Genomic DNA, 24,349 nt, shown 5'->3' with positions numbered 1-24,349 from the left:
AAAAAAGAAAGAAAGAAAGAATAAATAGGGTTTCTCCTCCCTTACATTTTTTCTTCCTAGGACTTGTCACTTTCTAACAAACTGTGTAATTATTTTTGTTTACTGTCTGTATCTGCTTCTGGAATATAAACTCCATGAGTGAAGGATCTGTGTTTTGTTCAATGTTTCTCAAGTGTTACAATGTCCAAACACAGATATTCAATAAATATTTGTTGAATGATAGTTTTAAAAACTGCTAACGGGAGGATTTCTGAAATTTTACTTGGTAACATATCCATGTTGCCTTAAGACATTCCTCACTGACATCAATTGAATTCTTGAAACCTTAATTTACTCCTGATATTCTGGATCTACTGGAGCATCTTTAGTTATAATCCTCATAATAGGACTCAGCAACTATTTATACATCTTCCTTCTCCTCCATGAAAATGCACATGCTAGCTTTCCTTCATGGAAAGAGAAAAACTTCATGGAGGGGGTGAGTGGGAACTTGCCATGGCACTAACTTTGTAGCAATCAGCTGTCACTCCAACCAGTGAGATGGCCAATCTCCTCAAATATCTGGCTTACAGAAGTGAACAGATCCTGATTGTAGCCTCCCCACAATCCATGGAAGGGAGTGGCCAAATAAGACCCTCAATTTTGGATAAAGCTGACAGATCCAGGATTTGGTTTGTAGCCCAATGAAATTAACTCCATGGCTGTCCAGAGTACTTCCTTGAGATTTTGATAAGAGATTAAGATGCCAGTCCGTATGGACCCAGTAAGTTCAGTTCTGGGAAGGCTTTAAATGTTTCACTCCTGTGATTTTCCTGAATAAAATAACAGAGCTCAGTTCTGCCTAAGGTTGATTCCTCTATTTTTTCCTTCTTGTGCGCATAGCACCTAGTACATTTTATTTTGTCTAACCAAAACAAAACATTTAACTTGATTTATGAAAAAACTCAATTCTTTTAAAAATTTAACATTTTAATTAGAACCAATCCCTATGGTCTATTGTTCAATGGAAGTTCAGATAGGCAAAGTGGAATGGATAGAATGAAATATTAAACATGTCTGTATAAATCAACATGAAAAGGTATTGAAGGTATTGCAAGTTACAGACTAAGTACAGTGAGAGTTCAGTGTTAAACATTTCTCTAAACTTTATATATATTCATATAGTATTTTTGCAATTGTTTTGTTTTTACAATATAAAAACAAAATCAACACATTTCCAAATAATGTTCAAAACACATTTATTTACTAAATCACCTGACATTGACATCTAAGATAATTTCAACAAATGTTTAAGAAAAAAATTGTGGTATACATCGTATTTGTCTCTAGAAAAAAGTCTTATTTACAAGTTGAGGAACAAAGATATTTCTTTTAATTAAAAACACATTAATTATGCAGTGAATAATAAAAGTGAATATCCCAAGAACAGCTCAAGTATCTTGTGAAGTATTAAGAGGTGAACTTTTTTTTTTTTCAATCATATTCAGAAAATCTTATGTGTTTACTCGCTTGTTGAGTCTTTGCCAGTCTAATCTTTTCAGCTTTGGTGATTAACTAAAGAGAAATAAATCAGAAATTAAAATGTATTGGATACTCAAAACACACACACACACACACACACACACAACTACGACTAGAAAAAATTTCACAGCTATCAGCTTGAATGGAAATTTTTTAAAAACAGCGAGAAGATGACAAATGAGAATTATGCTCAGGTCAAATCAATTACAAATCAAATCTGTTATTAAGGCTATTTACTATTTCCTATTTCTTACACCCTTACATAAATTGTTGAATATTTTTAAGGAAGGCAAATGAAATTACACAGAATAAAAAAGAAAACTGTTTAAAATGTCTAAAATATTCCAAAAGCTTCCTTGATAAAAAAAAGTTAAAATATTAAACTTTGGAGTAAATGCAAATCTTTTTCTCTAAAAAATATAGATTCTAATGAGTATTCATTTAAATAGTTTTAAAGTGTTTGGTACCATATGGCAATCGGAAGGAATTCACTTTTAGATTAAACTAAAAACCTATTATTCATCACTGAGGTGAATTAAAATCCAAAGATGTTTAGAACTCTATCATACCCATGTTGCTGTTCACAAATTTTATAAATTCTGCCTTTACCTGCTGAGTATCAGTAATTTATACAGAAAAGAATTCAAATGTTTTAAAAGCCAAAGAGAAATAAGCTTCATTCTGTCTCTAGTAGCTGTTATCTATTTTTACCAATGTGTTCAAAATGATAGGGCATACTACAAAGATTTAGGCTAGCAAAATGAGTAGGAGACATCCCTTTTGGCAGACCTTTCCTTCATCTTCTTGATCTTCTGTGAGACATCACTAATTTAATTTACTTGTGTTTAATATATTATTTTAGTTTAGTTTTTTTGAGATGGAGTCTTGCTCTGTTGCCCAGGCTGTAGTGCAGTGGCGCCATCTTGGCTCACTGCAACCTCCACCTCCTAGGTTCAAGCGATTCTCTTGCCTCAGCCTCCCGAGTAGCTGGGATTACATGTGTGTGCTAGCTGGCTAATTTTTGTATTTTTAGTACAGACAGGGTTTCAACATGTTGGCCAGGCTGGTCTCCAACTCCTGACCTCAAGTGATCCGCCAGCCTCAGCCTCCTAAAGTGCTGGGATTATAGGCATGAGCCACCGCACCTGGCCCCATGATGTGAATATTAAGAGCCAGAATTTTTTTACTTTTACCAATTATGGGCCAAATACAATACTGTTGTAGAAATACTGGGCTGTCAGGTCAGTAAGGTATTTATGTAACCTTTTGGCAGATTCACTGATGTTCTACTAGTTTTTTTTCTAAGCAATTTCCATTAATTACTAAGATGCTCCTAGTACTCCAACTACACTGGTCTTCTAGTCCCTGACAGTCTTCCCTTCCGGTCTCTGCATTTCCTTTGCTTCTGCCTGAAAAGCTATACTTCTAAACTTTACCGGGGCTTACTCACTCACTTCCCTATGGGTCTTGGCTGTAACATAACCTTTGCAGAGAGTTTTCCAGACAACCTCAGCTGTTACAATGCTCTCCTGCAATACACTTTGTTTTATTTTTCTGTCTAGCACTGGTCATCACCTAAACTATATTGTTTATCTGTTAGCTTCATGAAAGTAGGGGACTTTGTGATTCATGGCTTTACCCCAGGTTCCAAGAATGGTGCCTAACACAAGGCACTCAAAAATCATTAGCTGAATTAACTAGCAAACAAGTTGGCTAAACTAATTATGGCCTACTCCTTTTTTCCAACAAGCTTTGCACAGCACTTAACTTTGTGTGTCAACCTCCGTTTCATTTCACGACAAGAATCAACTTGCTACTTCCATAGCTACTTAACAAATTATGTTAACGACAATCCTGACGTCATAACTGAGTTGTGTTCCAACTCAATTTAAGAAACTTCCTAGTCAAAGATGAGCTCTAAATTTTTAAAATGAAAAATAAATGATTTATTCCTAGTTTTAAAAATATATAAAATCTAAATGAAATTTCACACCAATTAGAAGGGTATTATTTAACAAAGTGACTTCACTTCAGTTACCAGTTCTGGATTAGTGATTTTAACATCTGAATAATCTCAAACAGGCTTTGAAATTAACACCTCATATCCCTGAAAGAATCCTCGGGAAGCACAGGAGGCTTCCCCACCACAGCAAGTTGAGTCTCCTTTCAAGGAAACAAAATTCACACCTCCTCACAAATCACGATAAATTCTGGGCAATGGTAGAAGAAGGCTGATGAAAAACACTTGCTTTTTAAGTTAATTTTTTGTGTGTGTGTAAATATGACCCCAAATCAACAAGCTTAGATTACAGGAAACAGGACTTTTAAAGTGCTCACCTAACAAAAAAGGAAGTTCATCTTTTTCATTTTTCTTACACTTTTATAATATACATTTCTAAATTTTGATGACTATAGTTAATATTAGGTATTATGTACCCTACTTTGTTCCAGGCACTTTTAAAATGTACTAACCTTTACATGTATAATAATTTGTTTTAAAACTTTTTAAGAGACAGGGTCTTGCTACGTTGCCTAAGCTGGAAAGCAGTGGCTATTCCCAGGTGTGATTCCACTACTGATCAGACCAGTATCATTTTAAGTGACAGAAAAATAAAATTACTGAAAAGAGGGGCTTGCTTTAAATTATTTAAGCTTGTTTGTATTACCTACTGACTATCTTAGAGAAAGAGGAATAAAGCTTATTGTTGCTATAGGAAACACTATGCATAAAGTCTCTCCATCTTATCTATGGAGGCTCCTATCTTTATAAACTACATTCTGAATACATTGTGTTTTTACAATGAAGATAATCTTTCTATAATCATTTATCACCAAACTACAAGACAGAGCAGCCAGAAATCGAGACTGTTCAAGTATATCACTGTTAAAAAGAAAAAATCTAAATTAAAATTATGTATCCTTGTGAGAAAAATAATTCAATTTCACACATTTTGAAATCTAGAGAAATGACTTTTCCCTCCCAACCTAAAACAGTATATACTCAGTAAATCTTTGTTAGGTAATAGCAAAACTACGATCATTTTATGACTACCTAGTACTGACTTTGGCATTAAACGTTCAAGGAAAGTTTAGTCTAAAAAAACAAAAATGAATCAATTACCTTTTCAGTGCCTCTTTTCTTTTCCCGAGGCTGATTAAGTTTTGCCTGTCTATCAACCAAAATCTTCTGCCAATACCTTTGTTCGTGATCACCTTAAAAACAAACAAAAACTCTGATGGATGAAAAGAAGAACATATCTGAAAAACCATATTCAAGGCATTACATTCTCAATAATAGAACTAGGACAGTTTTTGATTATATTCAATGGTACTTTATACATATTACAGAATAGAAAAAAAATTATTAGTTTCGCCAGGTGCAGTGGCTCAAACCTCTAATCCCAGTACTCTGGGAGGGCGAGGAGGATCACCAGAGGTCAGCCTGGCCAACATGGCAAAGCCCCGTCTCTACTAAAAATATAAAAATTGCCTGGTGCAGTGGCTCATGTCTGTAATCCCAGCACTTTAGGGGGCCAAGGCAGGCAGATCACCTGAGGTCCAGTGTTCGAGACAAGACCAGCCTGACCAACGTGGAGAAACCCTGTCTCTACTAAAAATACAAAATTAGCTGGGCATGGTGGCACATGCCTGTAATCCCAGCTAACCTGGGAGGCTGAGGCAGGAGAATCACTTGAACCCGGGAGGCAGAGGTTGCGCCGAGATCGCACCACTGCACTCCAGCCTGGGCAACAAGAGCGAAACTCTGTCTCAAAAAATAAAATAAAAATATAAAAATTAGCCGGGTGTGGTAACACATGCCTGTAATCCCAGCTACTCGCGAGGCTGAGGCAGGAGAATTGCTTGAAATTGGGAGGTGGAGGTTGCGGTGAGCTGAGATCACACTGCTGCACTCCAGCCTGAGCGACAGAGCAAGACCAAAAAAAAAAAAAAAAAAAAAACTAGTTTCATTAGCCAAACTCAGAAAATATATTACCCACAATAAGGACGGTAACAAAAAAAAAAAAGGAAACTTCTATGAAGTTTTACCAGAAAGGATCTCGAGTTTCCAGCAGTGTTTCTTATTAATTTCTGTATATGCATTTATTACTGCTTGAGCATCCTCAGGAGTTTTAAATCTAGCATGGCATTCTGTATCCCCTTCTAGCAAATCAATATAAAGAACTTCTGAGATTGCTGCCAAAGTATCCTGCATTAGAGTTAAGTAGAAAGACAAAATTTAAAAAGTTTCACAATAATTCTAAAACTATTCCAATGGTTATGCCAGAATATATTATGTAAATAAAGCATTTTGCAGACTAATGAGGAGCAAATATCCTGTATCAAACATTTCCTGTAAAGCATGTTCTTAAAAATAGATTTGAATAATATCAACTCTAGTAATTTATTTTCTTGAAATCACATCCTTAAAATCTGCACTAGAATGGGAATATTCTATAAGGACAACAGATTTATAGAGCAGAAAGCAGAAATAGTGTCCCCCAACCCCCAAATCAGGAAGCGTTCACATCTGGGAGTAGTATAAGGAATAAAAGAAAAAAAAAAAAAAAAAAGATTAAGGGAGGTTTGTTTTTACTCACCTGTAGAAAATCACTATGACTTTAAAATATGTGTACAAATCATTCAACTTTTAATAACAACTCATGAAAAACAGTTTAACCAAACCTAAAATACTAGATTTCCACATTGTTCAAGAGCTCTTACTTTCTGAAAAAAACACCTAAGTAACCTCTTCTAAACAAGTTGTGGTCACCCAGCAAGGAAAAGTTTTACCTACACTGCCTGCTGTGAGGGCAAATTAACCAGATTCCTGCATTCTTAATGAACTTTTTTTTTTCACAGCAGGTTTTACAGAGTATACAATGCATTTATGCAGGAATGTTACACTAATTCCTAATTCATCAACTTCCATTCATAAAGCTAAAGAAGTAACTGGAGATTCCTAAATGGGGGGGGGAAATCTTATTTATCTTGCCTCCCTTTCGTTTTGACCTAAAATTTCAGGACATAACTAATTTAGATTACTTTCAGATGTTGAATTTTTAGATGTCTGAATTATGGAAAGAATTGAGCATACCTGGAAGTATTATTTCATCATAGAATAAGAAAAGTTTATCAGTTAATAATAAAAAATATATAATAAAAATCTGTGAGTTTCTAGAAGCCAGGGACTAGATCTTAACTCATCCCAACACTCAGCAAACTATCACAAAACAGGCATTTAGTAACTGTTTGCCAAATTAAAAAAAAAAACCTGCAGAGACTTACACTTGCTAGTCCTTCCCACTTCTTTACCTAGTTAATTGGTACCAAATTTAGAATAAAGCAAGTAAAAAATTCAGTATTGTTGAAATTTGAATGTATTCAGTAGTAGTAATGAGTTTTATAATTGACTTTTGAGCATATTCAATTACTACAAGTCAAAAGATATATACTAAATATCCATTATAATGTCAGGCTAATCTCTTGATTTAAAACCCTTAGAATTTAAAACCCATAGAATGACAAATTAGCCTGGTAATCACATGGGCAAGTCACAGACAGCTGTAACCACCAACACAGCTCAGTTTTTGTTTTCAGCAAAATGTAAGTAACTACTAACTGGATTAATGCAGGGACTGATTTTATGATTTTGATGATCATAAATGATGAATTTGTAATTGATATAGTTACCATTTAAATAATAGAAGTTATTTAATGAGTTGATTAGAAATAACTGAGCAATTTTTGTATTAAATGTTTTGCAATCTGATTAATCAGAGCAGTATTTACATCCCTCAATTTTCAGCCGTCTCCTGGAATGCAAGCCGGTAATAGCAATTTGGATTTGGCCAAATCCTTCACCAACATTGCAAAGAGAATCAAAATTTGTTTCTTAGTGACAGCTATAGGATTGTAGGACAGTATTTCAGATAAGGAGGGCTTACAGATAAACAAACCACCGCCTCAGTGGTATTCAAGTTAAAACCTGTGACTGATAAGTCTATGTAAAACCAAAACAACATACCAAGTGATGATGAATGTCAGTATAAGAAAATACTTAAAATATGTGGTATGTTACACAGCATTTCATACTTTTTAAAAAGAAAAGGATTCACTTAAATGGGTGACAGGCAGGGTAAGGGTAAATAAGATATGGTACTCTCACATAAAAGTATATAATTTCCCTAATAGAAAATATTGCTACCAGTGTGGTATAAAAGGCTATAGAAGATAGACTGTATAAAGCGAAAAAATTATAAACCTGTATGTACAGCAATTTGTAGCGTAAATTATATAGAACTATGGGTTTTTTGGCTCATGTGTGAAAAATTTTAATAGGTTTTCAAAAATATTTTACACTTTTCTATAATTAAAATTTTAAAGATAATCAGCACATAGGTAATACAAAAAAAATCAGTGCCAATAAAAATAAGCAAAAATCACAATTTTTCTATAGAGAAGGATGTTTAAACCGTGCTTACATATAGATTCAGTGAGGAATTTCAGCCTCTAGATTTTGCTTCAAAATTAAACCTAAGAGTTACCATGGAATTAAAACTGTATAGTAGTTTACCATAGAGATACAAATTCTAACTTGATTTGTTTTATCTTCCATATTCAAAACATTTTCACACAGGGAAATAATAATAAGAGAAGAAAGGAACAAATACCCTAGGGGCTCAAAATCATTACCCGGACTTGTTTCCTGCCAGGTAGAGGCTCTGTGCTAATGATCTTCACAATCACTCCACTCACGAACTGTGGTCCTGTTGCATTAACTTTCTCCTGGGTGTGACACTCTTCCCTGTCGGCTGCTGATTAGAAAAGGAAAAAGACCAGGACTAAATCTCTTACATTTAACAATTTAATACTTAAGAGGACTACCTTAGAATAATTCCTGAAGCAGATTTAAATAATTTAAAACGTATTTAATTTTAAAATAAACAATTAAAGGTTATATGTCATACTGCTTATTTCAAAATACCATGAATAAAATTCAGAAAGTTTTATTATTCTACATGAAATTGTTACTGCTAGAAGAGCATTTGTAAAGCCTTTAAATTTGCCCCTTCTCCCTGAACAAAGGAACAGCAAATTTTTACTCAATAAAGTTAAAAAGTTAAAGAATACTGTGTTTTAAATACATTATTATTCAAACGTGAACACTTATTTTTATAAGAAATGAGAATTTAAACTGTATCCTAATTTTGAATTCATAGGAATTTTGCTTTAACTTGTTCCTGCTTGTGGTGCGTACAACAGAATGAAATTAACAGGTGAGAAACTACAACCTTCATTCCTACAAACTTGCTCAGTCTACAAACTGCACTCATGTGCTTAATAATGAAAACTGTAGAGAAAACTCAGGTTATTTAAAAAATTGTTTTAAATGAGCCTTTTAAATATTCTTATATCAAGAGTAAATAACACATCTGGATAACTTAACAAATCAAGAATTGTTCTAATAATGAAATAGAATAATCAAGTTTTTTAAAATTAAAGTTTATCTTATAACAACTCAGAGACAGCATTTTCATATATAAGTACATTATAATGTTGTCAAAACTATCAGTGATCTTTACTTTTTTCATTTTTCATTCCAGTGTTTTGAGGTACTCCACTGTCTGTTTCCATTTCTGACTCTGATTTTATTTGGGATATTGTTTTTTTTAAAGAAGCCATGCTAGCTTTTTGTAGCGCTAAATACTCTTTTTTCAAATCCATCCATTCGCTCCTACAAGGAAAGAAATGGTGATAACAGATGACTAAATATAAAAAGTAAATATGGAAATATCTAAATATATACATTCACAATGACTTGGAGCAACTCCTCCACCCAACTTTCCTGTTTCTTTAAACACGTATTCAAAATATTTCCTAGGTTCTAAAGACATTTAGCAAATAAGCTAAGGGAGTTCCTCTTCCCCCAATATTCAGATTAAATGTTTTAAGATTGCCAATTAAATTTTTGAGTGTCTGAAGTACTTTAATTTATAAAAGTAAAATTTTAGCATTAATTCCTTAACTAGTAACATTTACTAAATCAGTCATCTCTGTGGGAAAAGTTCGAGATTAAAGATTTGTTAAACTGCTCCCAATTTGAGAGATAACATTCCTTAGTATTTACTTGAATCAAAAAGAATTTCTAAGTAGAACAAAACACCCCGTGGAAGCAATCTATTTATTTACATACATTTAACATGTAGATGCTTCTTCAAACAGAGTTCCTCCAGATAGAAACACAATGCCTTTCTCGGCTCAGTGGGAGCACTCATTGTTACCCTAATCTATGCCATCAAACAAGCAGATAGATTTTCTTTTTTTTTTTTTTTTTTTTAAAAGAGGAAGATATCTTGTGGTAATGGTTTTAGCTGTTAACATTGACATCTGTATACTTCAAAAAAAAAAAAAAAAAAAAAAAAGGATCCAGACCCACCCAGGATCATACATTCCCTGAGAGCTGATACATTAAAATAACAAAAGGCCCTTGTAATGATTCTCTGAGATAAAAAGGCAAAAGGAATTCAGGAGTTAAGAATAGTATAAATAGAAGTGGCTGAAGTCCCTGCCTTTTACCCTTCTGGAGGAGAACAGGAGTCTTTGCGAACTAGTTCAGGAAGGTAAAGAAATTTTTTTCTTCAAAAGGTATGCCATTTTGTTTTCTTTCTCCTCAGTTCTAACTAATCCCAAAGAAGTTGTATGTGGGTGGGCTCCCTTCAACTTTAACATGGAAGTGCTTTCTGTGACTTTAAAAGAAGTAAGTGCTTCCATGTTTTAGTAGGAGTGAATCCAACTTACTTCTCCAAAATAGAACACGCTAACCTCATTCTCTTAAAGAGGTTGAAGGAATCCCCTTTGCTTTAACATGGGGGTACCTGCTGTGTGAAACAAAAGTAAGTGCTTCCATGTTTCAGTGGAGGTGTCTCCAAGCCAGCACACCTTTTGTTACAAAATTTGTTACTGTGTTTTAAGGTTACTAAGCTTGTACAGGTTAAAGGATTCTAAGTTTTTCCAAGACTGGGCTCCCCACCACTTAAACGTGGATGTACTTGCTTTGAAACTAAAGAAGTAAGTGCTTCCATGTTTTGGTGATGGTAAGTCTTCCTTTTACATTTTTATTATTTTTTTAGACAAGGGCTTTATCGTATTGACCGTATGTCTTATATTTAAGGTTTATTTTGCATTTTTAAATCTGTTAAGGGGCCCCCTCTACTTTAACATGGAGGCACTTGCTGTGACATGACAAAAATAAGTGCTTCCATGTTTGAGTGTGGTGGTTCCTACTTAATCAATTGCGTTAATGCCCACACTGTGCAGTTCTTGGCTACAGGCCATTACTGTTGCTAATATGCAACTCTGTTTAATATAAATTGGAATTGCACTTTAGCAATGGTGATGGATTGTTAAGCCAATGACAGAATTTAAACCACAGACTTACTTTGATAGTACTCTTAATGGTATAACTTCTTCTCCCATTTTATGTCTCTCTTTATGTTTTTTCTTATGTTTCCTTTTTGTTTTCAAGAGAGAGCTATCTTTTAGATCTCCAGTATCCTTTTCCTCTTCAGTAGAGATTTCTATATCTTGAAATAAATAAAAAAGCACTCCGTTAAGACGTGGGGCTGTGAAATGGGTGAAACAGAAGCTTAATCTAATCCAATTAAAACCTTGTAGTTTTACCTCTATTTTCCTTGGAAGCTTCTGATGCTTCCTTAATGATGTCTTTCTGAATAATTTTCTTTACTTTTGATCGGGGAGCTAGGGATTCTGCATCTTCAGAGCTGCTTCTCTTCCTCTTCCCTGTTCTGACTTCAGGTAAGCTAGATGCTTCAACTCTGTCCCGTTTTTTCTTTTTCTTTGAGGACTGCTTTTGGGGTTCAGTAGACTCAATGTCAGAGCCCTCAGATGTGGGTCTGGATCTTTTCATTTTACTGACGCTGGTGTTGCTTGTGTCCATGTTTTCTTCTTTGGCTTGGATATTGTCTTCCTTTTTCGTTCGGCCTTTCTTCTTCTTTTTCTTTTTCTTCTCTTCTGTAAAAGTGCCATCATTAGTTCATCTTACTTCAACTACATCTATTTAAATATTGAAAAATACTCACCCACAACTCTTAAGGCTGGAATGGGCTTATTTTTCACTGTTTTAGGAAATATGCCAGGTTTTCTTGGTGCTTCTTCTGGTGGGTTGTTAAGAAACTGAAATGATTGCAAAAGTTACTATTTTAATACTTGTTGTATTTTCTTTTTTTTTCTTTAGGATCTGGACCTACCTCAATTGCTTTTGCTGCTTGTTCTTTTGTTTCAAATTCCACAAACGCAAATCCCTTTGGATCTCCAGTAGACTTATAATGTGGTATACTTATATAAACAACATTGCCACATTTCCCAAAGACTCTTTCAATCCAGCTGTGATTAACATTTTTGGGAAGTAACTCCTATTATAAATTAAAAGCAATATTAGAGTTTTTCACCATCAGAATGTCAATAAATTTTTAACTTAATTATATTGTTTCTGTGCCAGTTTCTGACTGGGGACCGAGGTTAAGCTTACCACATACACTGTGCGTTCATCCTCATCCTTTGGTCTTTCCCCCAGAGGTTTTTTCCTCCGGATTCTGGTGCCTTCCAAATCAAGCTTTAAAATAGTGTATTACATTAATAAAACTAATATTATTTATAATTATAAACTATAATCATATAATAATCATTACGTTAACATTATAAGCTATAAACAGTAGTTATTCTTCTTACCTCTACAACAGCTGAACTTCTCAAAGCTCTGGCAATTAACTTCCCATCAGTAGTCAATTTTTTCATTTTGTTAAAAGACACAAGTAGTGATATATCAACATCTAAAGAAAATGAAAAAGTTATATGTTAGTGTATCAGCAGGATTAATTCAATTTGGTACAATTTAACCTGCCCCTCAGGCCCTCAGGCTTGGTGGCTCATGCCTGTAATCATAGTACTTTGGGAGGCCAAGGCGGGTGGATGGGGGAGTTCAACACCAGCCTGGCCAACATGGTGAAACCCCATCTCTACTAAAAGACAAAAAATTAGCTGGGTGTAGTGGCGCACGCCTGTAACCCCAGCTACTCGAGGCTGAGGTAGGAGAATCGCTTGAACCCAGGAGGCATAGGTTGCAGTGAGCTGAAATCACTCCAGCCTGGGAGACAGACTCAAAACAAAAACAAAAAAAAATTGTGAGGGTCTAAATGGCATTGCATATTTGGCGACCTAAAATGACACATTTTAGTGTATGTAACTGCAGATTAAGATTTGAACAAATTATTACTTAGCAATACCCAGACATTCAAAGAGGATGTCTGGATCCCATCCTATTAGAAAGCACATGGTTGGCTATTTGAATTTAGCAACTGGGGATGGTGGCTCAATGCCTCTTATCTCAGCAATTTAGAGGTGAAGGTAAATCTCTTGAGCTCAGGAGTTCAAGACCAGCCTGGGCAACATGGTGGGACCCCGTATCTCTTAAAAATACCAGGAAAAAAAAAAGCCGGCCTGGTGATGCTTGCCTGTGTTCTCAGCTACCGGGGAGGCTGATGGAGGATCGCTTGGGTGGGGCTGAGGGGGTGGAGGTGGGGGCAGAAGTTGGAGTGAGTGGACATGAAGCCAGTGCATTCCTTGCCTCAAAAAAAGTGAAACAAAAAATAACATTGAGCTAGGTGAATTGCCTTCTTGTATGAACTAAAGTATAGCACTCTCGAGTTACACATGATGAATGGTTATTGAAGCAATTAAATCCCAAAATACTTATAAGCTTTGATTTGAAATTGCTTATTTAATATAGCCTAAACTCTTACCAACAGTCTTTAGAAGATTGTCATTCCTAAATAAAAATTAGAACAGATTACAAGGAACATACTTGCAGAAACGAATATATACATTATAGAATATACTATTTTAGGTTGGGTGCAGTGGCTCACGACTGTAATCCCAGCATTTTGGGAAGCTGAGGTGGGCAGATCATGAGGTCAGGAGTTCGAGACCAGCCTGGCCAACACAGTAAAATCCCATCTCTACTGAAAATACAAAAATTAGCTGGGCATGGTGGTACGTGCCTGTAGTCCCACCTACTCAGGAGGCTGAGGCAGGAGAATCACTTGAACCCAGGAGGTAGAGGTTGCAGTGAGCTGAGATCATGCCACTGCACTCCAGTTTGGGCAATAGAGCAAGACTCCATCTCAAAAAAAAAAAAAAAATACTATTTTATAAGTAAATTTAAAGGCAACCACATCTAAAAATTGGTTCCTTTACTGAAGCAAACTTACATCCATCTCTAGATTTTTCTATCTGTTCTCGAAGAAATCTATCCTTGTGAAGATTTGCATCCCCAAACCAGAAGTCCACTTGCTTAGCAATATCTGCAAGCACCTGTTTAACTCGTGACCGTTTCTTTTTTTCAACTTCTTTTTTCTTTTCAGTGCTTTCTTCTTCCATTACCTTTTCCTGATTTCCACTTTCAGTTTCCATTCCTGTGAATTACAAGAAAAAGATGTAAATATTTAAATAACCACAATAGCTAATATAGTTAAATATTTAGATTAGCCTTTAATTGTCTGAGAGAATAATGGACTCACATTTGGCCATCAGAAGACAAACAGAAAGAAAATTTATTTTCATACTTAGTAAATTAAAAAAATAATTTACCTCCTATGTTAGGGATCATAGCTTTAGTTTCTTTGTACCTTTTAAAACGCAGGGCCAGATTATCCTAGAATAATATAAAAAATTACACCCTTATCTCATTAAGCTGCACTTTTAAGTCAGTAAGTGAAAAGTGTAAGATTAAGGGACATGGACACTCTCCATCTCAACACCCCCCCCACCCTGCCCCGCCCCGCCCCAGAGAAGTTGTATTCGCTTTTTTTTTTTTTGGAGACAGTTTCCCTCTTGTTGTGTAGGGTGGAGTGCAGTGGCGCGAACTTGGCTGACTGCAACCTCCATCTCCCAGGTTCAAGCAATTCTCCTGCCTCAGCCTCCCAAGTAGCTGGGACTACAGGCACATGCCACCATGCCCGGCTAATTTTTGTATTTGTAGTAAGAGACAGGGTTTCACCATGTTGGCCAGGTTTGTCTTGAACTGCTGTCCTGGTGATCCGCCCGCCTCCACCTCCCAAAGTGCTAGGATTACAGACGTGAGCCGCCGCGCCTGGCAATTTTGATTTTTAAAATGTTAATTTCTGCTTTCTAGGGGCAGAATTCAACTGGTAAGCTGTAGAAATTAGCCTCTTCTCTCTTATCTTTCTCCTTCTCTTCTCTTTTCTTTGAGGCAGTCTTGCTCTGTTGCCCAGGCTGGAGCGCAGTGGCATGATCTCAGTTTACTGCAACCTCTGCCTCCTGGGTTCAAGCAATTCTCCCTGCCTCAGCCTCCCAAGTAGCTGGGAATACAGGCACCACTGCCATCACACCCAGCTAATTTTTGTATTTTTAGTAGAGACAGAGTTTCACCATGTTGGCCAGGCTGGTCTCGAACTCCTGACCTCAGGTGATTCGCCAGCCTCAGCCTCCCAAAGTGCTGGGATTATAGGTGTGAGCCACCCCGCCCAGCCATAAATCAGCCTTTTCAAGTGGCCTTCTCATCCCAGTGTTTATTTCTTGGGCAGCAATTTCTAACCCACTCCTTCCTCAAGTTACTTTCAGTATCTCTTCCCCTTTGCTCTGTCAGCTCCAGCCATACAGTCCTTGCACTTCCTGAAGCTCACCCAGCAATGTCTAACAGGGTCTTTTAAACCTGTTCTCTCTGAAACACATATCCCCAGAGATAACACAGCTTGATCTCCTACTTCAAGTGTTTATTTAAATGTCACCTCAGTGCAGTATCCTCCCACAACGATATTTGATAATGCAAATTTCTGGATACATACACAGTAACTCCCCTGCCTTATTTTTGTTCGTAGCATTTATCATCTTCTAACATTACTATCACCACTATGCAATTTCTTTCTTTGTTGTTTATCCTTCCTAGATGGCAAGATCAATGAAATCAGAGATTTTTGTGTTTTGTTTACTGATACCCTATTGTCAGTCCCTGCCACATAGTCACTTAAAAATGTACTGAATAAATTGTGCCTAGATTTTGTTGAATGAATTGAATCACTAGTGGTATAGGAGCAAAGGATTAATATCAGGCCTGGGATAATACAGGCTGCTTGAGAATAACCTCAGTCTCCTATAATACAGTCTTCTTGGAAACTGGAGAGACTAATGGGGAGTGTTGTATCTGTTTCCCATGTTGCACCTGGTTTGGAGCAGCTATTAGATGGCATGGAGGCCTTATGCCTATGTGACCAGAACAACAGATTGATAGGCAAAAGGGGTTAAAGCTTTTATGTGTCAAAGTGTCCTAAATACACCGTGGTCCTTATCTAGGGAAGGCATACATGCCTGTTGTGGGTAAATGGGAGAAAAAAGTAGCGAATTTGGGTAATCGCTAGATATGGGTAAATGGCTTGCTGGCCTCTGGTGGGATGAAAAAGATGCATCTACCCTATCTTTTGCCTTGTATCTTTCTTTGGTAAACAGTATTTGCATCTCTTGAGTCTGACTGCTGGTTAGAATATCTAACTGCTACAGTGATGCTGCTGATACTAACAGAAATAGATAATGTGTTTCAAAGTGATATCTAGTAAGAGGGTACAAAGCCCTTAATGCATTTCACCTCAAATCTCCAACTAAACATGCATTCTCATCAAACTCAACAGAAGTACATTTTGGCATTTTAGGTTTTAGTAGATCAATCAAGCACCAATTTTGAAATTATACAAGTAATGACATATTTAGGTGATGCTAGCTTAAGACATAAAACACAACTATAGGTCAGAATTAATAATAGAAAAACAACAAGGTATCATTGAGTACCACATAACCATGTTCTTCACCTCAGGCTCTTACTTCAACCCATCCTGTCAGGCTTTCCTCCTCACCATTCTAGAGAAACCGCAAACAAGCTCCTCAATGAGCTCCACTGTCTACTGCAGCAAATGCAGTTGGTAACTCCCTCCTTGAAAATATTTTCTTCATATAGCTTCCAAAAGGGTTTTCTTCCTTGTCAATTTCCTTTTGCAATCTCAGTTTCTCAATTTCCTTTCACCCTACCTCTCCTACTGTGCCCTACACCTTTACATGATGCCTAAATTGGACTCAGTCCTGGGCTTCCTTCTCATTTACACACACATTCTTTCTGAGGATCCTGGCTTTAAGCTCATTGGCTTTATGCTGATGCTTTACAAATCTATCTTTTCTCATTAGCTCCCCATTCCAATATTCAACTGTCCACCTGACACCTCCACTAGTTTATCTAAAGGATATCTCAAAATTAACATGGTGAAAATAGGACTCTCAAGTGCTAACAATCCCCTCCCACCAATTTTCCCTATCTCAGAAACACCAATTACAAAATTGCTGAAAAGGCAAAAGCCTTAAAATCATCCTTAATTTCCCTTTTCCTTACACCTCATGGTCAATCCATCAGTATTTGTTAGCTCTAACTTTAAAATATATCCCAAATATGAATAATTCTCATTTCCTCCATCATAAGCACCTGATCCAAGCTACTACTGCATTATCTGAACAACTACAAGAACTTTATTACTAGTCTGCCTGCTTCTAATCTTCTTCCCTTATAATCGATTCTCCAGATAGAATTACTATTTAAATACGTAATTCAGATCATGCCAATTCCTTACACAAACTTCTCCAAAGATTTCTTTTTTTTTTTTAATTTCTTTTTTGAGACAGAGTCTCACTCTGTCACCCAGGCTGGAGTGCAGTGGCGCGATCTTGGCTCATTGCAACCTCCCCCTCCGGGGTTCAAGCAATTCTCCTGCCTTAACCTCCCAAGTAGCTGGGACTATAGGCATGTGCCACCACAACTGGCTAATTTTTTTTTTGTATTTTTAGTAGAGACGGGGTTTCATCATGTTGGCCAGGCTGGTCTCAAACTCCTGACATCAGGTGATCTGCCTGCCTTGGCCTCCCAAAATGCTAGGATTACAGGTGTGAGCCACCGCGCCCAGCTCAAATGTTTCTTATCACACTCAAAATAAAGTCCAAAAACCTTACTGTGGTTAACTAGACCCTATATAATCTGGCCTGGGGATCTCTCTAACTTCATCCATCACAACTCTTGCCAACAGGCTCAGTCCAAACATAACAACCATCTTTTCGTTCTTTAAACATGCTAAGGCCATTCCCACTTCAGGGCCTTTGCCCTTGCTGCTCCCTTTACCTTCCTTACCGTATCTGTATGAATTACTTCCATGTTCACTTAGGTCTCTGCAAATGTCACTTCTTAGAGAGACTTAACTCCTCCCGCTCAACCTAAAATATTCCCTCCCTGCTGACCTTAACTCTGTCCACTGCCTCAGTCACTATTTTTTATCCTTGTATCCTGTTGTCACTACCTGGAATTATAACTTCATTTTTTATTATTTTTTGAGATGGAGTCTGTTGTGCAGGCTGGACTGCAGTGGCACAATCTTGGCTCACTACAACTTCTGCCTCACAGGTTCAAGTGATTCTCCTGCCTCAGCCTCCCAAGTAGCTGGGATTACAGGCAGCCGCCACCACACCCTGCTAATTTTTGTTTTCAGTAGAGATGCGGTTTCATCATTTTGGCCAGGCTGGTCTCAAACTCCTGACCTCAAGTGATCTGTCCATTTGGGCCTCTCAAAGTGCTGAGATTACAGGTGTGAGCTACCATGCCCGGCCTGGAATTTTAATTTTATTGTCTATCTATCCCACCAGAATGTAGACACTATGAAGGCAGGAACTTTAACTTCATCAGTACCTAAGTATTTGTTGAATAAAAAAACAGATTTAAAAGTACCTGTAAAGTGTTAAGCATTTCAAATTCTTTGTAAGGTTGTGGGATGTAAATAAAATACAAATAGGCCAGGTGCAGTGGTTCATGATAATCCCAGCACTTTGGGAGGCCAAGCCAGTTGTATCACTTGAGGTCAGAAGTTCAAGACCAGCCTGGTCAACAAAGTGAAACTCAGTCTCTACTAAAAATAACAAAATTATTTGGCTGTGGTGGCCCATGCCTGTAATCCCAGCTACTCGGGAGGCTGAGGCAGGAGAATCGCTTGAACCCAGGAGGCAGAGGTTGCAGTGATGCGAGATCGTACCACTGCACTCCAGTCTGGGAGACAGATTCAGTCTCCATCTCAAAAATGAACACAAACGTAGGCTATGATTATCACTACAGCAGGCTCCACTGCTAATTTTCTCTCTTGAAAAAACTAAGTTATAAAGGGCAGACTACCTGCTCTGCAATTCATTTCCCTGTCAAAGCCCAACACCTAAGGAATAGTAGACAGAAATGTATAGGCGCAGAAAGCCACAATTTTCCCAGAAGCCAGGCTTTCCTTATCATTCTCATTTCTCAGCCCAGAGACCCTCCTTCGTTCTTTCTCCTAAGGATTATTTTTGTGGCTTGAAGTATTAAGTTCAGAATGATTTACCTTCGATTTAAACAGCAAGGAACATAAGATATGATATAATTTAGCTTCTCTATATATTGACTGCAGAAAATCAGGAAGTTACAATACTTTCATTAGTCTTGATCTTCAAAGTCTGTACTTCTCAGTGTCCTGTGATAACAGGTATGTGTATTGTCACTCCACACATTCCAAATCAAACTCATTGTCTTTCTTATCCACACCTGTTCTTTCTACCATCCTCAACTTATTTAAGGATGCCATATTCCACCAAGTTAACCATTCAAACTACTTATTAGCTGTGTGGATTTTGAGGAAGTTACCCCACCTCTCTGTGGTCTATAAAATATGGATAAAAATCATACCTACATAATAAGGCTCTTAGCATTGGCCAAAATAATGTAAATAAAGCACTTCAAATTGCTAAGATATAGAACACAAGTAATCATTATTCTATCCAATCTCTTGTTAAATCCTATCAGTTTGACTTTTGAAATGGCTCTCATCTCCATCCAGTGTTTTCTACAACTACTGCTACAACTGTCAATAGAATATGTCAATAGTTTATAAACTGTTCTGTAAGTCATCCATTCTCAACAGGAGCCTATGTATAACCCATCTAAAACACAGACCTGGTTTTGTGATGCTTCTGTCAAAACCTGCAACATTAGAAATTCCTTAGCACCTTCCTGTAACATAATATGCAGTTGATGAAAACACTGTTAAAAAAAAAAGTAACATTTGGCCAGGCGTGGTGGCTCACGCTTGTAATCCCAGCACTTTGGGAGGCCAAGGCTGGCGGATCATGAGGTCAGGAGATGGAGACCATCCTGGCTAACAAGGTGAGACCCCGTCTCTACTAAAAATACAAAAAAAAAAAAAAAAAAAAAAGAAAAAAATTAGCCGGGCATGGTGGCAGGCGCCTGTAGTCTCAGCTACTTGGGAGGCTGAGGCAGGAGAATGGTGTGAATCCGGGAGGCGGAGCTTGCAGCGAGCCGAGATCGGGCCACTGCACTCCAACCTGGGCCACAGGGCAAGACTCCGTCTCAAAAAAAAAAAAAAAAAAGTTAACATTTAACTGGCTTTAAATGAAGAATAAAAGTTACTGGGTAACAACACCAGTAACTTTATACATTTTTGTAAATCCTCACAATCCCACTAAGTAGCAGTTTCTTCCATCTTCTTAACACAAAAACTCAAAAAGGTTTAAGTGACTTGGCCAAAGCTAGCTAAGTTGTCCCAGGTATGTTTGATCCCACATTGTCTACCTTTTGGTAGAATTTCCCGCATTTTATCACCATGGACTCTATGTTCTGACTCACGAATTCTTAAGCTGAAGTCCATGCAACTTTGGCTGGACAAGAATTCTTGTGGGCTCCATTAAATTGTAAATGATACATTTTAAAGATAAGGTAAAATCAAGAGTCTTGTACAAATATAAAATGAATACATGGTAAAGATTTAAGCACAGTCATGGGTTGCTTAACGACAAGGACACATTCTAAGAAATGCATAGTCAGGTAAGTAAGTACACCATTGAGTATGCAGTTATTCTATGATGTATTCACACAAACCTAGGTACTACCGCCTACTACTCACCTATAATCTTATGGGACCACTGTCATACATGCGGTCTGTCGGTATGTGGTGCTTGACTGTAAATAAGGGAACCAGTTAAGTGTTAAAAACCAGTTCAAAGGAGAATTAAAAAAGCAGGTACACAGGCAATCAGGAACGTTGAAATGAATATTAATAAATACTGCTCAGGACAATAATTAATTGCACCTTTACTGGACAAACCTAATTTCCTTGTTGCTGCAGCGAGTTACACGGTTGAAAAACAGTTCAAAGACCACGAAAGACATAGATAACCTGCAAGAGTGAGTTAGACAAGACACCAAGTCATTTGTGTGTGTTTGCTATTTAAAAGTATTTCGTAATTTATCCTGAGGAAATTATATGCAACATGTTTGTTTGGAGACGCAGCCTCTCTCAGTGGCCCAGGCTGCAGTGCAGTGGCGCGATCCCGGCCCACTGTAATTTCCGCTTCCCGAGTTCAAGCGATTCTCCCAACCCAGCCTCTTGAGTAGCTGGGACTACAAGCGTGCACCACCACTCCCCGCTAATTTTTGTGTTTTTAGTAGAGACGAGGTTTTGCCATATTGGCCAGGGTGGTCTCAAACTCCTGACCTCAAGTGATCCGCCCTCATCGGCCTCCCAAAGTGTTGGGATTACAGGCGTGAGCCACCGTGCCCAGCCTCGCAAAATGTTTTAATAGGTACATGCACGTTTTCCTGAGAAGCTAATCCATAACTTTAAGTTTTCAAAAGAAGTGTGCCACAACAGGTTAAGAATCATTGTCCTGGTCACTGCTTACAATTCAAGTCCCTCAACACGTAGGGGCCTGTGTCTTCTGCTTTGTCTGAATCTTCCCGTCTAAATTTCCTTATTAAATTTTCAAGGCCCAGGTTAAATGGCAACTTACTCTTTGAGATCTTCCACCACCCTGTGTCCTATCTAATTAACTGCCTCCTCATCTGTTTTCTCTTAAGTTTCTTTGCTAACGCACTCTGCACACCATATCTAGCACGTTAGTTCCTTTCCGTAACTGGATTTTTAACTCTTTGAGGACGATGGCAGAGTCCTGCAAAAGAAGATGATAATTGTATAATATAAATCCTCACGTTCGCTATCCTCTGGCGGCCACAGCTCAGCTCCAATCTGCGAAATACGGCACTCTCTTTACTGACTACTGCTTCTCTCGGCACCCGTACTTCCGCAAGGACGCCGTCATAGGCTGGGCGCGCCCCAAACCTCTCCACGCCGGGCCCCTAGGCGCCCCTACTCTGAAAACGGGAACTACAAGTGCTGCCGGAAGACTTTTGCGCGTGCGCATAGATAACTAGGCCAAGGAACTGATGGGTGTCAGGAGGGGAGGCGGGGTAAGAAGGACGATAGATGATAGAGTGGACCGCAGGAAAAAGGACGGAGGGTTAATTAGACTTCGCCCAACTTGTGCGACCCTATAGGCCGCTTGTAACTTACTCCGTTCGACTCCCAAAATACAGGGTCAAGTACTGCGGCCTTCAGCCCTTTCCGTCTCTGGATTCTGATAGTCTTAGTTACTTTCGCGTCATAGGATGAGCGACAACGTTTTCCGATCCCAGTTGAGAAAGACGGGCCTGGAGGCAGTGCGCGCGCCATCTACGTCACAGGCGAGGTGGTTCCGGGAGGGCTGGGCATCGGAGAGCGCGGCCGGCTGAGAGACTCGAAGCCAAGGATGAATTTGATTGGCGATTTGAAAGCGGCGGTTTCTGGCTTAGGCGGAGGTGGGCGGGCCAAGTTTTGGGTCCTCATCTGGTGAGGTCCCGCGTTAATGACGTCACATTCTTTCGCGGGAGAAATTCGAAAGTGGATTTTGTGCAATTTGACAGGTGAGGTGAAGTGTTTCTCGGAATTTCCTAGGAATGACTTGAGCGATTTGGGGCGAAGGGACGAAAGACTCTGCTCTGTAATAAGAGAACCGGGAAGGATGCTGTTTGGAACCAGGATTGGGGTGGTCGCAGTCACAGCTACTCGGACTGCTTGTAATAAGTGGTGCCTCTTCACCGTTTTTCCCAGGCCCTGCTTTGCAATTTCGAGTACGTATGAGGACCAAAGAGGGCTTTGCTGTTTGTATTTAGGACTGAGAAAGGATCAAGTCTCCATTGTCATTTGGTGACACAGGATTATGGTTATTAGAATCTTGGCAAATGAGATGTGGGTTTCCTTTGTTTATTTGGACTGGATGGTTTCTTAACAATGTTGAGTTCGTGATTCCAAAACTTTGTTATCCGAACTATTTAGAGGTTCAGGTTTAGGTTCAAAAAATACTTGTTTAAAAACAAAAGGAAAAATATCTTGTAATTAAATAAATAATTGCTCATACTTTACTGAGAACACCGAGTTTTATGTATATATATTGTGTCTACATATAGTAGCACAATGTATATGTATATGTATGTGTGTATGTACGTATATCTGTGTGTGTGTATGTATGTATATAATTATCACAGAACATCTGGGGTCTTTAAAAACTTCTTTGGAGATTAATCTTTCACCTATTAGAAGTCGGTCAACAGGTGAATTGTCTGGTAGACGTGGACAGATGAACACTTGGAAAAAACTATCTTTGCATCTCACTTAAATATATATGATGCTGTTGTCTAAAATAATTTTTTCTGATTAATGCTAAGAAAGGGTGTTGACTTTCAATGAATAAGTATTAGAGCTCTTCTAAATTTTAAAAGATACAGTTAGCTTTTTTTTTGAGGTTTTCTCCTATAATCGAATTTAACCATCCTCTAAGAGTTTCAGTCTTCTCAGTTCTTTTTACACTGTACATTCCAGAAGTAATATCTCAATTTAGGAAAATAATGGAGAATTTATCTTGCAATTGCGAAATAGCATATAAGTAATCCTAAATTAGTAAATACTGTGTTCCTAATCTGTAAATTGTAATAATACTTATTCTTCAGGATTATGAGACTGATAAATACTATATGTAAAGTATCTCGTCCAATTCCTGCCTGATACAAAGTATGTAATCAATAAATAGTTATATATAATTACACACAATAATCATATAATTATATATTATACAGTAATATAGTTATATAATTGCATAATAATTATAATGTATATAATTAACATAATATAATGTATATAATGTAGTTTATAATATAGCACTTTGGGAGGCTGGGAGGATTGCTTGAGCCCAGGAGTTTGAGGCCACAGCGAGCTATGATTGCAACATTGCACTCCGGCCTAGGTGACAGAGTGAGACCCTGTCTCTATAAAAGAAAAAGAAAAGTTAAAAAGCAAACAAAAACAAAACCTCCAAATAAAGCATTTAACAGTCTCTAGCATATGGTAGCACTGAATAAATGGTAGCTATTAAACAGATCTTATATTAATAACTGCCACATGCCCAGCACTGTGTTTGTACCATGTATTCTCATCTATGTACATAGCATATCTAGCCCAGGAGTGTTTTTCTCGATCTCTCTTTTATCTTCTTGGCATTCTTAGGCATCAGCAATTTATGTACGCTGGAGGGGAGGGAGATAGGATGTGGAAGTTGTATTTCTTTTTTTTTTTTTTGAGATGGAGTCTCGCTCTGTTGCCCAGGCTGGAGTGCAGTGGCGTGATCTCTGCTCACTGCAACCTCCGCCTCCCGGGTTCAAGCAATTCTCCTGCCTCAGCCTCCTGAGTAGCTGGGGCTACAGGCACGTGCCACCATGCCCAGCTAATTTTTGTATTTTTAGTAGAGAGGGGGTTTCACCATGTTGGCCAGGCTGGTCTCGAGCGTCTGACCTCATGATCCACCC

General features: G+C 37.8%; 2 protein-coding genes and 1 long non-coding RNA gene across 20 annotated transcripts in view; 2 read left to right on the top strand and 1 right to left on the bottom strand.

The window, feature by feature from the left end:
- Positions 1 to 1,221: 1,221 nt before the first annotated feature.
- LARP7 (La ribonucleoprotein 7, transcriptional regulator) lies at positions 1,222 to 22,187 on the bottom strand. Of its 10 annotated transcripts, none has more exons than XM_054486481.1 (17): positions 22,026 to 22,187; positions 21,466 to 21,624; positions 20,580 to 20,635; positions 19,005 to 19,133; positions 14,188 to 14,251; positions 13,809 to 14,012; positions 12,271 to 12,371; positions 12,071 to 12,154; positions 11,790 to 11,954; positions 11,622 to 11,715; positions 11,203 to 11,553; positions 10,961 to 11,105; positions 9,105 to 9,256; positions 8,215 to 8,336; positions 5,569 to 5,728; positions 4,643 to 4,734; positions 1,222 to 1,554 (listed from the first exon to the last, which is right to left on the bottom strand). In XM_054486481.1, the coding sequence occupies exons 5-17, from the start codon at positions 14,204 to 14,206 to the stop codon at positions 1,474 to 1,476; spliced, it is 1,770 nt and encodes a 589-aa protein (XP_054342456.1). In that variant the 5' UTR covers positions 14,207 to 14,251; positions 19,005 to 19,133; positions 20,580 to 20,635; positions 21,466 to 21,624; positions 22,026 to 22,187; the 3' UTR covers positions 1,222 to 1,473. The 10 variants fall into 10 exon arrangements, with proteins under 10 accessions (XP_054342456.1, XP_054342455.1, XP_054342454.1 ...); XM_054486480.1 differs by lacking the exon at positions 21,466 to 21,624 and adding an exon at positions 20,781 to 20,852 and having other exon boundaries at positions 21,665 to 22,091; XM_054486479.1 differs by lacking the exon at positions 21,466 to 21,624 and having other exon boundaries at positions 22,026 to 22,158.
- Positions 10,015 to 12,025, top strand: LOC134739457 (uncharacterized). The gene is made up of 2 exons (XR_010126096.1): positions 10,015 to 10,167; positions 11,777 to 12,025. It is a non-coding gene; the product is annotated as an uncharacterized LOC134739457 (long non-coding RNA).
- The window catches only part of ZGRF1 (zinc finger GRF-type containing 1), a 99,073-nt gene continuing 96,749 nt past the window's right edge, over positions 22,026 to 24,349 (top strand). For 7 of the 9 annotated variants that reach the window (XR_008502299.2, XR_008502300.2, XM_054486462.2 and 4 more), the window contains exon 1: positions 22,026 to 22,414. The gene's annotated coding sequence lies outside the window, so the exon portion shown is untranslated. Of the gene's footprint in view, positions 22,622 to 24,349 lie in introns of all 9 variants that reach the window. The other 2 variants (XM_054486463.2, XM_054486461.2) reach the window with 2 other exon arrangements.

Source organism: Pongo pygmaeus, chromosome 3, assembly GCF_028885625.2.
Source record: "Pongo pygmaeus isolate AG05252 chromosome 3, NHGRI_mPonPyg2-v2.0_pri, whole genome shotgun sequence".
Lineage (NCBI taxonomy): Eukaryota > Metazoa > Chordata > Mammalia > Primates > Hominidae > Pongo > Pongo pygmaeus.
Note: the sequence above shows the minus strand (reverse complement) of the source record. Positions and strands in the feature narration are given on the sequence as shown.

Bases quoted from the DNA above. Each gene is read 5' to 3' on its own strand.
- LARP7 (XM_054486481.1), bottom strand. The intron at 8,337-9,104 runs GTAAAGATCACT...TTTTCTAATCAG, and splicing joins TGGAATGAAAAATGAAAAAA to CAGCCGACAGGGAAGAGTGT. The intron at 5,729-8,214 runs GTAATGATTTTG...ACTCTAATGCAG, and splicing joins CTGGCAGGAAACAAGTCCGG to GATACTTTGGCAGCAATCTC.